The sequence below is a fragment of the Mixophyes fleayi genome, chromosome 4, assembly GCF_038048845.1.
Source record: "Mixophyes fleayi isolate aMixFle1 chromosome 4, aMixFle1.hap1, whole genome shotgun sequence".
Taxonomy (NCBI): Eukaryota; Metazoa; Chordata; class Amphibia; order Anura; family Limnodynastidae; genus Mixophyes; species Mixophyes fleayi.
The window spans coordinates 307,591,334-307,608,383 of NC_134405.1; the positions used below are offsets into that span (position 1 = coordinate 307,591,334).

The 17,050-nt window shown below is 39.9% G+C and overlaps 1 protein-coding gene and 1 long non-coding RNA gene across 8 annotated transcripts in view; both read left to right on the forward strand.

The window, feature by feature from the left end:
* Window positions 1–8,785, forward strand: part of PCDH1 (protocadherin 1) — a 142,389-nt gene extending 133,604 nt beyond the window's left edge. For 5 of the 7 annotated variants that reach the window (XM_075210003.1, XM_075210005.1, XM_075210004.1 and 2 more), the window contains exon 5: window positions 2,608–8,785. In XM_075210003.1, coding sequence (XP_075066104.1) covers window positions 2,608–3,014 — 407 coding nt within the window. In that variant the 3' untranslated portion in view covers window positions 3,015–8,785. The remainder of the gene's footprint in view (window positions 1–2,607) is intronic. The other 2 variants (XM_075210009.1, XM_075210008.1) reach the window with 2 other exon arrangements.
* The window catches only part of LOC142150173 (uncharacterized), a 433,251-nt gene that overhangs the window by 217,840 nt on the left and 198,361 nt on the right, over window positions 1–17,050 (forward strand). The gene's annotated exons all lie outside the window — the stretch shown is intronic.

A 17,050-nucleotide genomic window follows, 5' to 3' on the forward strand; every position in this document is an offset into this window, starting at 1 on the left:
TGGTTTTTCTAATACGGACAGATTTTTTTTTTTCTTTCCACTCCGCTTTTGTCAATACATTATGCAAAGCAAATTTTAGCAGCGAGCCGAGGAAAGCCAGGCTCTAGTGCTGTAATCACAGATGGAATTCACAGCTACTACATCCTCGTGATTGAACACTGGTGAGGTAAAGGGCATTGCTCACTAGGCAAAGCGTAATCAAGACGTTACTGGATTCTGGGCACACGTACCGGTTTGTGACCATTAACATAAAGTTTCCTCTGGTTCTGCTTTGTATATACAGTTACACTGAATGTGGCTTTAATCCTCCTATGCAACATCTGTTTTTCCTCTGCTATATGTAGAAGACACATAGGAGTGACAGATATTATTGATCCCTGTGGGAAAAATAAGAGATTCCTGTACACATGACCTTTTTCACCTAATGCATGCTTGATGTGAACATACTCCTCTTCCCTGCCCATGTCTGTCCTGTGCTATGTGAAGAAGTCTTGGACTGACCCTTTTTCCATAGGGATAGAGTGCAAGTGACGCTCTTTGTATAATGGAAGAAAAATAGAATGCATTGTGGGTGGTATAACTAATGCACCAGAACAACCAGACCACGGACAGAAATAATTCATCAATGTCCAGACCTGTATTCCCCCCAGAGTCTGGGATCTGTTATAGGTCATAGGGATTTGGGGAGAGAGTGCCTTAAAGGGGAACTGCTTTTTTTATTTGTTTTTTTTGAGGTTGTTTGTTTTTTTGTTTTTTGTTTGTTTTGTTTTTTTTACATTTGCTTTGTTTACATATTTTTTTAAAAAAACAATTTTTTTTTAACAACAAAGTTAAATATCCCAAACTATTCACAGCTAAACTATAGATGACATGGATTGTCTACATAGTCCTTCTCCATGGGGCAACATTCACTGAAACAAACTCAATCCCATCTGTAACTAATTGGAAGTTAATTGAAAGGAAAAAATTCTTAACAATCCTAGTCACTGCCTAGCACAGAAATCTGCCATGACTACAGTTATCCCTTATTAACCTAAAATATATAGAGAGCAATAGTTAGACCTTTATTTTTTCCTTTACGTTCCAAATATACTTTATAAAAATGTGTTACAAGATCGGACAACACTGTAAGTAGAAAATATGATTTGCGCTGTATACTTCATATAAGTGAAGCGTGTATAAAATGTATTTATAGACTTATTTTCAAGGTGACCCTTTAAGTTATTAGTGGAGAGGGGTACACAAAGGAACGGGCACATAAGCATGAAGTTTTCAAGCAGGATAATCTATTACATGACTGCCGGGGAAGCAGATGAGAAGACGTCACTCTCCAAGCACAGTCTAACCTGCTATTTAGACTCTGTGAGTGCACTGTGCTGTCAGAATTACTAGGAAGAGGGGAATTACTCTGGTCAGCAGGGCCCACATGTGACCTGTTTGCAGGCTGCCTGTCATTCACCGCTGTCCTGCAGCTTTATTTGTGAAGGTGGTATCAGATTCAGTTATGTATATCCCAATGTGTTGTGTAGAAAACTTTTGTGATGGAAATCTAGAATATTCGTATGAAAATACCAGTGTAGGTTTGTATTGGGCCTCATATTGCAGTGATTGAAATACAATCTGAATATGTTGGCTGTAGCAACAGAACCACAGAGGAGCTGCAGGCTCCAAGAATAATATTTGTTCTATATCTTACTCTGTGGGCGGTGGGAGGTGCCAGCCACTCTGCTGGGGTTTGTCACTGGTTGATAACGAAGGCACAATGTATACTTTTGATGGTATGTTGACACATAATTGAACACTATGCCCATTTGTATGTAAACCATACTTTCACTCCTCCCTGTGAGATATCATTCTTTTTTTTTTTTTTTTAAGATTTAATCAGGGTCTGAGCTCCTTATGATATTCAGTATTTCTTATTTTGCTCATTCGGAATGTCCTCAGTTTTGAAGTGGGTGGGGAGAGACCTTGTAGCCAATCAGATCATCCACATGGTCACAGCAATAGGAGAGGTGTGAGCTTATCCTGCCTGAGGCAGTGACCTGTCCACTTGTGTGATTGAGTTACTGATGAAAGGGCTGCAATTGACAGTAACGTGATGTGAGCAGGAGAAATTCAGGAGAGTACAAAGTTTCGGACTGAGGGCCTGATTTTGAGTGGAAAAAAAAGGAGCAAATTTGCACCTGGACAAACCATGTTACAATGCAAGGGGTACAAATTGACTTATTATTTTGCACACAAGGAAATTACTGGTAGTTTTTTCATGTAGCACACAATACTTGATAGCTTTATTCTTACACTGAAATTAAAGTTGATCTATGACATGCTGTATCCCAATTATAAATCTGTCCCTACAATTGAAATTTACCTCCCCTCTAATGCAACATGGCTTTGCCAAGGTTCAAATTTGCTCCTTTTCTTAGCTTTTGCTCCTAACTTAATATCAGGCCCTGAGCGTTTTGTTAGTGGAAGGAGCAGGGTACACCAGCAGCACAGAGTACTTATGGGAGGCTAGTATAAAACTGATGCAAGTATGAATGTGTTGAAGCAGGTGTATGGATGAAGCAGGAAAATAATTGATGTGTGTTTGTTCTTCTTTGTCTTCAGATCTCAGACCACTGCCTGATGTAGCCATGACAGGAAACTGCACGCGGGAATGTACAGAATACGGACACTCTGACACTTGCTGGATGCCCGGCCAGCCATCCCCCAACCGCAGGCCCAAGAATGCCCTCAAGCTCTCCACTTTTGTGCCTTACCAAGACAAGGGGAGTCAAGAGCAGATTGGCAATGGGAACCCCAGAATTCCAGAGGACCGCATCGGAGGCAACAATAACAGCACCACCAAAATGGCTAACATCCAGCTGTTACCGACTTACAGTGCCTTTACCAGTAACAGCCATGAGTCATGTACGGACTCCCCTATGGAGGAAATCCCACTAACCCAAACCGCTGATTTCCAGCACGCCACAACTCCTTCCTCCCAATCTGCCAAGAGGGAGATATACCTGTGAGATCCACTTGACCTTTTTTTGGCATGGTTTGAACTTGAAGGACCAAGGGAAGAATTTGGAGCTATAGACCTAAACCAGGCTACCTTTTAAATGAAGGGAAAAAAAAACACTAGAGAGGAACTAAAGACAATACAATGCTTTATGGTTCATGCAAATGCTTCTGGGCTTATGCCTACATTACTTCTTAGTATTTATTTTATTTCTTTTCTTTTTGTTTTCCTTTTTGTTTTATTATTACGATGTAAAATTCCAAAACAGCCCTCTACATAGACGATTCATTGTCATAAAGGTCAGAACTGGATTTGGAGAGGGGGGAGCACATTTTTTTTTTTTTTTTGTTTTGTTTTAAGTGTAGTTTTTATATTAAAATAAAAAGGGAACTTGTATTTCGTTTCTCGGCTCAAAGAGGAGAAACTAAAGCAAAGGAGGACTTTATAAGCCATTATGGTTTTTGTCTCTTTGAGAATCTTGAAGAAGGGTGTTCTTGGTGCTGTCATTTCTTCGGGTACGTAGGGTGAATGTCCTCATTTAATAGGAAAAATTCCTGTCTCTTCGCGGCGAATGAGTGACAGTTGGATGCTTCCGCAGTTGTGTATTCAAATCTAGCACTCGGTCATTTTTTAGATTTTTTTTCTAAACACATTTCTTGGTAGAGGAAGTTTTTCCATTTGCCACTTGGCTTTGTCTCAGTTTTCTCCTGCAGGAATAAGGAGGTCACAGGTGAGAAGTTATAACCCATACAGAGATCCCCAACCTCCCATCGGAAATAAATCTGAAGGTACATTAGTATCTGGCTTTAGTATATCTATGTATCAAAGACCCCCACGTTACCTTTAAATACACGGTACTAAGATACTTTCATCTTACATTTTAAATAAACAAATTTTGTCTAGAAATATTTTTGATATTTAATAGAGGCATTAGGTAGTTGATTACTCCCCCACCCCCCAAAAAATAACTTCTTTACCACTATACAGTTATCCAGTCGCCAAGTGGTAATTGCTGTCTTAAGGTCAAATCCGTATCAGCAACGTTCCCAGTAAAAAAGGTGATCACATTGGTGTTGGGTGTTTGAATGTGTCCACATGTCTATCCTTAGAGCCAACAAAAGTTTTATAAAACAGTTTATTTCATTTAAATTTTATATATATATAAATATATATATTTGGTTTACTGCATGCTAGTTCTCAAAAATAAGGACTGCTCAGCTTTGAGTCATACTTGGTAGAGGGTAGGCAAATGCCAGAGGCCACTCCCTCAGGTTCACGGTCTTGGACTACGTCTTGAAAGGGACTATTAATTCTCTAAAACATCTGATGAAAAGTGGCATCAACAAGTTTGCTTAGGTAAATGGAAAAGGGGGGGGGGGGATAACGTATATACCAAAGGTGCCAAATGAAAGAATACGGTTGATTGGAAGGGACAGCCAGATGGGGACCAAGCTGTATTCTATCTGCATATCCAACTCATCTATACAGGGTAGGCTGCGAGTTTGACTGGCCTTTTCATGTAGACTTCTGTAAATACAACCCCCTTGAATGATAATTAAGTCTGCCTGATTTCAGCTTTTATTGTTGCAAGAAACCCTTTTTTATTTATTGTAATTTAATTTCTTTTACACTCTGCAAAGCTGTTCAAGCAGATTGGGTACATTGGCATGTAGTAGGCTGGTGTTTTCAGTGGCATTACTTCCTGTCCATTTTTTTTTTTACCAATAGAGAAGTAATCTTAAAACCAGAGAAGGAAGGTTAAGTTCTGTATGTATATATTTCTCTCAAATAGAATACGTACCGATTTGCACACAATGGCCTAGATTTGCTAAGAAACATTTGCTCTTTCTTTTAATGCAACTCTTTACCTGTAGATCGCAGTCCAAGCTCTGCAGACAATGATTTGACACTGTTTTTGAGGCAATTTTCAGCTGAAAATGCCATTCGGCGCTTTGCGATTTGTGGCAGAGAGTGCAATAGCCACTTTAGTAAATTGCAAGGCTTCTAATCTAGGAGGGTAACTGGTAATCTTGGCACTTCTCTGCCATGTTGTTGATGGTGAGTTTTTGGGAGCCAGAGGTAAACATATTTTTAGCATTTTAATTGTGTTATTGGAGATGATGACATAGGGATGTTTTGCATTTGAGACTACTCAAGTTAACAAGGACATATACACAGGTCCCCCCTGCCTAAGGCACATATGGTATTTACAACTGATCCTCACGGTTTGGAGACACAGAAGCTGTGTTCATTGTTTCACCTCTTTTCTACAGTGAGAAAGTTACATGATTATTTATAGAAGCCCAGATGCTAACTTATTATAATGTTGTGATATTTGTGCACCATACCTGTTATATAAGTGTAATTTAACTTCTGCTTGAACTGTGCCATCTGTGATTGTCACCTAATTTCTATTTTGCATTTTTCGGAGTTTTTTTTTTTTTTTTCTCCTGGTGTTTCTGTACATGCCCAGCTTGCACCAGACGTCTACAGTCGTCTTTTAACGGGTGATTTAATAAAATGTACTGTAACCCATAGCAACCGGGCAGATTTCAACAGCGAGTTCTGTAGTACAGCTTAGAAAATGAAAGCAAGCATATGATTGGCTGCTATGGGCTATAGTATATTTCTGCACATGGCACTGTGGTATTCAAGAAATCCCTTTTGTCTTAGGTGTTTTGTGCATGGGGGGGCAAGCATGAACTGTGTCACAATTGCCAATCCTATACTTATCCCATAAGTTAAGTGAGCAGTTTTCATCCAAATTATGTTGATACCGAGCACTCGGCAGAAAACGCCAATCTTCCATTTACGTGGTACTTTAATCCTCACATTAAAGGGTAGCCGTATCTTACACACAAGTGAGGCAGCCATCTTGTAGTCAGAATGTTGTCCATTCATTGGGAACTAATGTCATACTCGCCTACTCTCCCGGAATTCCCGGGAGGCTCCCGAATTCCCTTACGGACTCCCGGAAGAGTAGGCAAAACTCCTGCATTTGCCCAAATTCATGTCATTGAATGGAGGGGGCGGAGCTTAAGAGCCGCCCCCTCCATTCAATGCAGTGAATTTCAGGGGTTTTTTCAGCCCACAAAAATGGCTGCCTGCGATGGATGTAGGTGGAGAATCTAACACTAGCTAAAGAATCCAAACCATGGGATTTATATTCAATTTGTTTGAAACAAAAACAGTCTTAAAAAAATAACATTTTATTTGTCTTGGGTTGTCATAATCATTAAAAACTTATGTTTTCCTCAACCCTATAGCTCAAACAGCACAGGGTTAAATCCATCTGCTCTTAGCTTGTCCATCACGTGCCTATTACAAGGCTCACTTAGCATTGACACCATCAGTGTGGATTATTTTACCTTTACTTACGAAACCCTCTTAAATTTTTTGAGATCATTTATCCCTGTTTGGCTCAGAGACCTGCAGAAAAATGGAGGCTCGGGCGGATTATGCTCCGTGAATGAGGGGTGACTGTCAGCGTTAGACACTGCTCCTACATGATACTGACAGGTTCATCTCTAACGCGCATCTCTATTTTAGTATATTCTTAATTACCCGCTGTCTCCCCTTCACCTCCCTTACTCTCTTCTCCTCACCCTAGCGTTTTGTGCGTTAGACAGCGGGACCTAAGCTGATCTTGCACGTATAATTATTGCTGCATTTATAATAGAGGTGAAATCTCGTTTGCAGGGACAGTCTATGTTTTGGTGCAGTTCTGCTTGACATGTCACACAGCATATAGGACCAGGTTGCTCAATTGGGACCGCTCCAATGTCTGTGGTACATTTAGACGGACACTTAAGACTATGACAGGTAAATAGCAGCGACTTGACAAATATCGATTTTTAAAAACTGTAAAGAAACTGTATAAGCAGCGAAGTGGTCACACAAAGTACACTTGGAAATGTCTTCCTTTCTAGAGCAAGCCTTGATTGGAGGGCATGCAGAGCATGATGGGAAAATGTAATCTCCACGCTGTAACAATGCAGTCCTCATCACAAAGACTATCCGTTCCATGCGAGATCATAACAGGCTTCCTGTGGATTCAGACATTACTAGGAATAATAATTGCCTATTGTAAGAAAGTGGCTTTTTCTCCGTGTCGGATATGTTGTCATTTGAACTATGAAAAGAGGTCTTATACTGCATGTTAGGCTTAGTGAGCTAAAGCGAGATTGTGAGTACACAATGAAGGGAGGTTAATGACCCAGCCTTGTTTTGTTATGACATATTTGCACACCCATCATATGCATGTCAGTACAACCATATTAGAGGTGTTAGATGACACTTAATGCATAAATTGGACAGTATATGAGTGTTTGAATCATAGCCTGGTGGACTCTTATCCCATACTTATACTTTACGTCATTCTTCTTGGACAGAGACCTACGTGTAATGTTCCTGCACATAATGTTTGTGTCTGTAAGTGGAACACTGCTGATTAGACTGAGGCAATTAAATAGGCTTAATTAATAGGTGCGCTGACTTATGGATAGACATTCTGTGATATCGTTTTGGATATATGCAAGAACATAAAATGGATAAGGTACCTCCAGTGGGGAAAGTACAGCGTAACCTGTTGCAACAATGCACAATTCTCATCTGCTTTGCTCCACAAGTGTTTGACATGAAAATGGTGACACTATGTGTCAGAAATGTGGAATAATATCCATGGGCATAGGAGATCTCCTATCTCTCATGCCAGGTTTATACAATGTTATGCCCCGCTTCCTTAAATTGTTTGTGCAATAGATTTAATAAAATAGGGCGGGTGATTGCCTACATCAAAAAGGACTTTCTCTTGTTTGAAGCCTGCACTATGTTGACACATATACATTACACACACACACACACACACACTTATTTTTTTTGGGAGGGGAGGGACGGGTAGGACAAAAACCAAAGGTTACAAAATGTTAGGTGAAGACAAATCGGGCCTATAGCGGCTACGTTTGGCAGAGTAGTCTGATGCAGAATACTGAGTTGTGAAAACCCCACAAAATACAAAGTGTGTATAAAATAAAATAAAAAAAAAAAATGGAAAAAAAAATGATCAAAGCCTGTTTTTAGATTTTTAGTGTTGATTCTCTTTGCCTCCTGACCGATTGAGGTGTCTGCAATGTGATGCGTTTGACCGCGTGTCCTACCAATGGAAAGGGGCTAACACAAAAATTTAATTTACCTGCTTGTGATGCTGCCTTGTTTTGTACAGTTTTATGTACATGAAAGTGTTGCTTTTTAATATAAACATTTAAAGAAATATATATATTAAAAAAAAAAAAATTTCCCCCACAAAAAAAAAACAACCTTGACTGAAAATATTATGGCAAAATATGTAACTATTTTTAAGATGGGTAAATGAATATGTATAATCAGAAGCTATCGTTAAACTTTTTTCGATTTATAAATATTTGATGTATTTTCCCAAAGTAACCTTGACCTTTCTCTCTGGGAAGTTTTTTCTATCATCTCTTCCTGTTAATTTTTAATTTAATTTTTTTCTTTTCTTTTTTTTCTTTTTCTAATATTTTACTTCACTCCTTTTAAAACTTCCTACACCTATTTTTTTTTTTTTATTAGCCCTGTGAGCACAATCAATTTTGTTTTTGTTTTATTTTAATTGTTTCCTGTTTTTTAATTGTTTCAGCATGGCAAGAATAAAACAAAATGTGGTCTGTCTATTACCGTTTTTACTTTTCAGATACATGAAAATCTTTCTGTTCTGTTTGCGGAGCTGTCAAATAAAGAAATCCATTGTAATTATACTTCAAAGAGCCTTGTGATGACTCAAATATTGTGTGGCAGTGATTGTATTTAATGTGGTGGTTTTATATAAAATTATGGTTAGTTTTAGCTAGCTGTTTGTTTTTATTGTACTTCAGGTTATGCACAGAAAAGTGTAAGAAGTCTTATTTATTAACCTTTTATTTATATTGTGCTTACATTTTACAGGGAATATTATTTATAGTTGACTACTCTCCCTTAATTATATAGGGAGTCACCGAGGAAGAGTAGGCATCCTCTCGGGTCTTGGAGAAGGTGGGGCTTAATGAGGTGAGCGTGGCATTAAGCCCCGCCCCAACAGTGCAATGTAGTGAATGTCTTCATTTCATAGCCAGAGGCGGGGCCTCCTCCTGCACTTATCCCGGAGGGGTGGTTTTAAAAGTGGCTTAAATATGATATTTGATTAGTCATTCACATTAGTTCCTGCCCCAGTGGTGCTTACAATCTATATTCATTACCACAGAAATATGCACTTGGATTAATTTAATCAGAAGCCAATTAACCTACTTCCGCCCCCAGCCTGCTGCTAGCTTGTATTATTGGGCAGCACGGTGGCTCAGTGGTCAGCACTTTTGCCTCTCAGCACTGGGGTCATGATTTAAATTCCCGACCACGGCCTTATCTGTGTGGAATTTGTCTGTTCTCCCCGTATTTGCATGGGTTTCCTCCAGGTGCTCCGGTTTCCTTCCACACTCCAAAGACATACTGGTAGGTTAATTGGCTGCTATCATAATTGACCCTAGTCTGTCTCTCGCAATTTAGACTGTAAGCTCCAATGGGGCAGGGACTGATGTGAGCGAGTTCTCTGTACATCGCTGTGGAATCAGTGGCGCTATATAAATGATGATGATCTTTGTACTGTGGGAGAAAACCAGAGCACATGGAGGAAAACCATGCAAACACAGGGACGACATAGACACTCCACAGAGAACGTGACCCTGTTGGGTTGAACCCATTGTCCCAATGCTCTGAGACACCAACGTTAACAACTGTGCCATAGCGCCGGTCATGTTCACATGAGTGAACAAACTATGTTTTTTCACATATGGATCGATGATCTCCAGGTCACCTGATTCACCCTGAAATGTTCATACATGAAGCATTAGTATAAAATGCATTGCTCAATATTGTCCTTTTAAAAAGTAAAATTTTCTTCAACAGTCCATTACATACAGCTGAGCCACATCTCTAGGACACTATCCCTGCCCTGAGAGTGAATCTGCACAGGAAGAGCCAGATTCATCAGAGCGCGTATACTGAGCGCAATCTGCGTTTGTTTCAGGGCGCGCGTAATTCAGGTCTGCGCAGGTCCACGTTCAAGACTGAGCGGATCTGAAGATACCTGCACTGGTGAATACGGGTATAGGTCTGCTCTGCTGTACTATACATGACTCTGCAGGATACATCCAATACCTAAGAGTATATATTCTCAAAAGAGTGCACAGGAAAAAAAATATTGAATTAATGTCGGCTGGTATATAGGCGTTAATGACAAAACATTAAAAAAAAAGTTTAAATTAGTTTTTTTCTTTTCCATGAAAAACATTTATTAGGATGTTATTAATTTCTACTGTACATAAAATATATTTTTACACTTGCTACTGATTGCATACACATGTTATAGCATACAATTGGCACGCCCTTGCTGTACATTCACTATAGCCAAACGGTCCACTCCCGCCCATACCCTCCCTGAAATAGGCTGTAGTAAGTGTCCTTTACCTTCGAATATTGAACGTGGCTGCGTTCTGTGGCACATAAGCCGGGTCTAGACATGCGCAGAGGGATTTTGCAGATTGTATGCACAAAACTGCTGTTTACGTTCCTTAATGAATCAGGCCCCAAGTGTGCAATCCTGTCACAGTCTGTGCTGGGTCAGTGAGAAGCTCCTCCCTCCTAATATGGCCGCCTACTGCAAAGGGGGTGAAACATGTTTCACATAGTAACAGATAAACACTGCAGCGTGTGTGTTATTTGTCTCACAAGATTTATTGACCATGACTGATACGAGTTTAGTTAAGATAACTTGTTAAACATTTTAATTCATAAGGTTGGATTTGACATGATGAATGCTGCCCTATGAATTGTAGACTTTCTGGTGTACTCAGCTGCAGGTATGCGTAAAATAGCCCAGACTCAATCAAGGTATGGAATATTTTACTTCTCTTATAAAATTTACAAATGTCTTTTGCAATGGGACACCCTTTTATTTTGTGATGCTTTTTAAAATCTCATCTATTTATCTTTATTCGCCTCGCTGAGATGAAATGGGTCCCCGTTCAACCATATTTCTCAAAAAAATATTGCCAAGGTACCCGAGCTTTAATAATCTTCATTGTGCACATGTAATGTAAAGGGGAGCCCAGCTTTGAGCTTTCATGTCCACAGCTATTAAAGGAAAAAAATTAACACCCCCCCTCCACCAAAAAATAGGAATTCAACCAGCCACACATTTGCTTTCATGCTCTATGCTGCATTATATCAATATTAACAAATATTTATATAATGGCAACATACACGAAGAAACACTGTAATAAACCTGCTGGATATTAAGAAATAGCTATAGGGCCATGTTCGCAAACTTATTCTATACTTACCTGCTCTCTCAGAATGTCTGGTACTTCTCCCAGAAGAGCCGTACACCCTTCCCTATTGGGGTGGGATATGGTTTAGATGACGCCAACAAATGTAAGTTTTTAGTGAACTGTGTAGAGAGGTGGTAATGAGCTAAGGAGGTTAGGAAAGTTATTCATGAATTTGATAAGCTGGCCTAAAGAGGCAAGTTTTTAGGGAACGCAGGACAGTTTGCAGCCTCTGGTAAAGTCTTGATGTACGAGGAACAGTTTTCAGTGAGTGGGTGCAGACCGAAATAAAGACCTGTAATGGGGAGTAAGAGCCAAGTAATGAGAGTGGATGGGATGTACAGAGTGGCAGTGACACATTGGGAGATATTTGGGAAGAGATGATAGAAACAACTGCATTCTGGGGTCTATGGGTTACATCGCCTTTATGCAGTTGGTGCCATTTCATTAAATAAGCCCCAAAAAACACTGCAATAAAGGGTTTAATATTCCTGTAATACAAGTGATGTGAGATATTTGACTTTACAATATACTGTCCTATGCTACACAAATATATTTTGCTGCATTATGGGGGCATTATATGTGAACAGGGGCGGGCTGGGCAGGGGGGCACCGGCCCCCCGGGCCGCTCGGTCAGGCCGCTATTAGGGCCGGGGGGTAGGCCGGCCGGCCGGCCGCCCCCCGGCTGCAAAATACTATGCTTTCCCCCGCGGCCGCATCTGATGACATCAGATGCGGCCGTGTCAGCGCACAGGTGGCCGCATCACATGACAGGGGATGCGGCCGCGTCATCAATGACGCGGCCGCATCCCTTTTCATGTGATGCGGCCGCCTGTGTGCCCCCCGGCTACGCCTCTCGCAGCCCGCGCCTGTATGTGAATATAATAAAGCAAGAGTAATCCAGTTTCTGAGGTGAAATATGTATTATTCGTATGTATGGCTGCTATTCTTCATCTTAACTTTATTTACCAATGAGCAAGGCAGCACCCACGTGTGTGTCTATATAAATATAATAACCTGTAAACTACACACTTGCCCCCTCTCCCGGAAGTTCCCGGGAGACTCCCAAATGCCAAGAGACCAGGCCATTCTCCTGCATTCTACCACTTCCTAGTGAAGTAGGCAGGATTGAAGCCTCCATGACGTGATTCACGGTGAATTGTGTCATTTTGACCCCACCCCCAACGTAAGAATGACTCTAGCATCATTGCGTCGCCAGGGTGGGGCCAAAATAGCGTCACTCACTGTGCCCCGACCTCCCTCCATCCACACACCCCACCTACCCACTGTGATCTCCCAGAGGAGATCATTGAAAAGTTATTGAGTATGGTAAAATGTACCCTCTTATTTGGAGTGAAGTGATGTCACTGGTGACTTATTGTGAAACTGTTCTGTGACAAAATGAGTAACTCAGTGAAGGAAAAAAACTGCTGGATAAAAAGATCACCTGATACCAGTGACTCAAATTGAACCTTGTGTATTATAATGAATAATATATCCTGTTATTTTAAACTAAAAAGCATATTAGCAGCCCTAGAAGAAGTCCTGTGATATATAAGAGCATGAGGCCATAGTCTGAGTGCTTTTATGTGGGTTACCAAGCTCTGAGGTTAGGTGCCTATCATACAGAATCGCATATTAGCTGTAATACAGAAACCAGATAGCAGACATTTGATCTCATTTAATAACATGGTGCTATGTGCACAAGACACATTTGGGCACGAAACACCAGGTCATTAAATAAACCCCTATTATTTTACTGTAATGTCCTTTTGACCCGGCCGCAGCTAAAGTAGAATTATCAATGCAGGCAGCTGCTCTCACCACACAGCGCAGTCTACGTATAACACATGTAAAACTGCTTCTAGTGCATTATTGTGTCTGTGAACCACTGTCGGGAGCACACTCTCATTAATACTAATTACTGACCACCATATCCATACACTATTGACCCTTACCTATTACAGCTTTGCAAATAATCTATGAGGGCAGCAACCTGTAGTGGAGGTTCCGCAATAAAGCTCTTGGATCTCACACTATTGTTATGGTCAGGAAAAGCGAAGTTACTGGGGATCCATCGATAAGCACTATGGGGCATATTTACTAAACTGCGGGTTTGAAAGAGTGGAGATGTTGCCTATAGCAACCAATCAGATTCTAGCTGTCATTTTGTAGAATGCACTAAATAAATGAAAGCTAGAATATGATTGGTTGCTATAAGCAATATCTACACTTTTCCAAACCCGCAGTTTAGTAAATCTAGCCCTAAGTCTAAGTGACGTGCTTTGGTACCTAAATTTACCATGTCGTCATCATCATTTATAAATATAGCACCACTGATTCCGCAGCGCTGTACAGAGAACTCATTCACATCAGTTCCCGCCCCATTGGGGCTTACAATCGAAATTCCTAACAGACATACACACACACGGACAGACAGAGAGAGAGAAAGACTAGGGTCAATTATGATAGGCAATTAACCTACTAGTATGTTTTTGGAGTGTGGGAGAAAACCGGAGCACCCGGAGGAAACCCACACAAACACGGGGGGAACATACATACAAACTCCACACAGATAAGGTTATGGTCGGGAATTGAACTCATGACCCCAGTGCTGTGAGGCAGAAGTGTTAACCACTGAGCCACCGTGCTGCCCAAATTAATTTGTTCTGCGTTTTTTTCCCCCCTATGTTTACAAAACTAAATGTTTGTGCAACGTATAATTTTACAGTGATATGATCTAAAAAAAATATTATCAAGAACATTCTGAAAGCCCAGAAAGAAGTAAAAGTAATTGCTGCACATATAAAGGCCCAGGGTTACTGTGAGGAGCGCTGGTAAACAATATAGTGAGGAGAGGAATGGCAGGATAGTTTTTATTTAGCTTAGTATATGTTATGCATAGATCTTTAAATGCTGAGAAAAAAATAGAAATCCCAATCATGAAGTCCCAATTATTCCTGATAATAGACGCTTCGCAAATTATATATACAATATACATATATATATATATATATATATATATATATATATATATATATATATATACATACATATAATGTATTTTTATCAATAACTTGATCATACATACAAGTATTTGGTGGGACCTTCATACCTGTTTCCAGTGCTGATTCCAGGCATCAAGCCAGTTCGGCACTGGCTTAGCGTTGAGTATAGGGAGAAAATATTTTGACAATGGTAAGGTGACACACAGATGTAATATTACACAGACATTATTGGGAACATTAGGTATTGTAAAGACAGCATATGTACATCTCCCATGTTTAGAGAACAATTGTTCAAAATGAAAGTATTTTATAATGTTAATTCGGTCACTGGTGTGACCTCTTCATTTGTTAATGAGTGATGTATTCGTTTTAGGTGAGGATACTTGACTGTGCAGTGTTGATTCAGCTGTTCCTCCACACCTAGGTCATACCTATAACACAACCAAAAAGCTAAAATGGGTGCAGATTGGCCCCAGCGTATGGAAACCAGAGAAATGGAGCAGAAGTTAGTTAATACAAAGATTTTATACTAGGCATAACCTGTTTCCTTAATTGAACTACCCGTTAGCTACCTCTTCTAACTGCACAAATATGTGGAGCTCACCAGCCAACACGTTACGCTGCTTCTCAGCTGCCCGTTACCGTGCTGGAGGGACCGACCACCTTCCTGCCCGTGGGAGCCTTCCTGTTTGGAATATCTTTTACGTTAACACTAGGCACACTAACCCGAAAGGGGTAACCCAGCTTTACCACCTGGCATCCCACTACCAAAAGTGATAGACAAGTCTGTAACTGAATGATTAACACAATGCCAGGCTAAGCCAATCAGATTATGTCCACTTCCCATAACAATTCAACCAATCATTGCTCACCACTTGTTCCGTTCTGTACAACACTTCCCACACAAAGTCCACACACAGCGAAGACAGAGGGTTTGTGGGCTAATTTAGTACTCATGAGAATACAGCTTATCAATTTACTAAACTTCCTTAACCTCACTGAGCCACAAAGTGCACAGACAGACATTTTGAAAGTTGGCCTAATATTCGGTACGCCCTGTCACGTCTTTTGCTGTACTCTCTGTGATTCCCCATAGCATTAATAACACTCATCTCTGCTACTTACGTGTATTACCTCATCTATTTGTTACTTGTTTCTGTGTCCTGTACTACGGAATCTGTGGCGCCTTATAAATAATAATATTCATCAGAACTCAACATATTAATTCACTGAAAACTAATGGTACCACTAAAGTACTTTGTGCCTTTGTGAAGTCTTTGTTTCCTAGGGTGAGATTTACCAGAGGACTGTTTGATGAAACCACCAGTTAAAACACTGTAAACCACAGTTTAACAAAGTCCCACTTTATAGGCAGATTTATTAAGCTGCTATTTGACAAAAACGCTGGCAAAACCACCAGCAAAACCACCAGTGATTGTGGGAGAGAGATTTCTCAAACTGCATGTTGTTTAAACTATTGCCATTCAGGACATAAGATATGGCAAAATTGACTTATGAAATATGGATACAATCATTTATTGATTAAAGAGCAAAATTAATTTATAATTAACATATGGGGCACATTTTATTTTCCATTATATTAAGGGGGCACTATTGTTCTATTATAATATTGAGAAAATATGAATATATCATTATATTAACTGTGCAATACTATTTGATTGCTATAGGAGGCTATAATTATTTATGATGGACACATGTGGTGCTACATAGTGCCCCCATAATATAATACTGCAATAATATTGCCTCCTTCTTATAATGAAAAATAAAATTTGCCCCTATAAGATAATTATAAATTCATTTTACCCCTTAATCAATAAATAATGATTGCCTCCTTAATTCATAAGTCAGTGGTGCCGCCTCTTATGTTCTGAATGGCAAGATAGTTATTCAGCCTACGAAAGGGCTGCCTGTCCTATGTGTTGGTGACACGTGGGCACAATCGGCCGGTGGGTACCGAGGCATTTTGTATATACTAGTGAACACAACAAAACCCGTGGGAAAACTTACAAGGACAAAGAAGCCGTGTCCACTTGCCCATGTTTGATGACAATTTAGGTAAAATAAATAGGGTTATTGGGGAGATTTCCTTTAAAATAAATATTTCGTTTATTTGATACCAAAATAAATCTACTTTGGTGCTTCATTATCCCTTTGGTGTAAATAAATTAAAGGGTAGGGACATCGAGACGTTATTTATAAAGAATGTAATTAGACAGCTTATGTCATTCGATAATGCTTAATTGTGATATGTCTTGCTTGTTTTGGTACGATTTTTAATGAAGCAGAGTACTTTCTTCTACTCCACTCTATCGAATAAATTTATTGTAATTATTTTACAAATATTATCTTATTGATGTAAAATTATTATTATTACCGTTTATATATATATATATATATATATAGCGCCACTAATTCCGCAGCGCTGTACAGAGAACTCACTCACATCAGTCCCTGCCCCATTGGGGCTTACAGTCTAAATTCCCTAACACATACACAGACAGAGAGACTAGGGTCAATTTGTTAGCAGCCAATTAACCTATTGGTATGTTTATGGAGTGTGGGAAGAAACTGGAGCACCCGGAGGAAACCCACGCAAACACAGGGAGAACATACAAACTCCTCACAGATAAGGCCACGGTCGG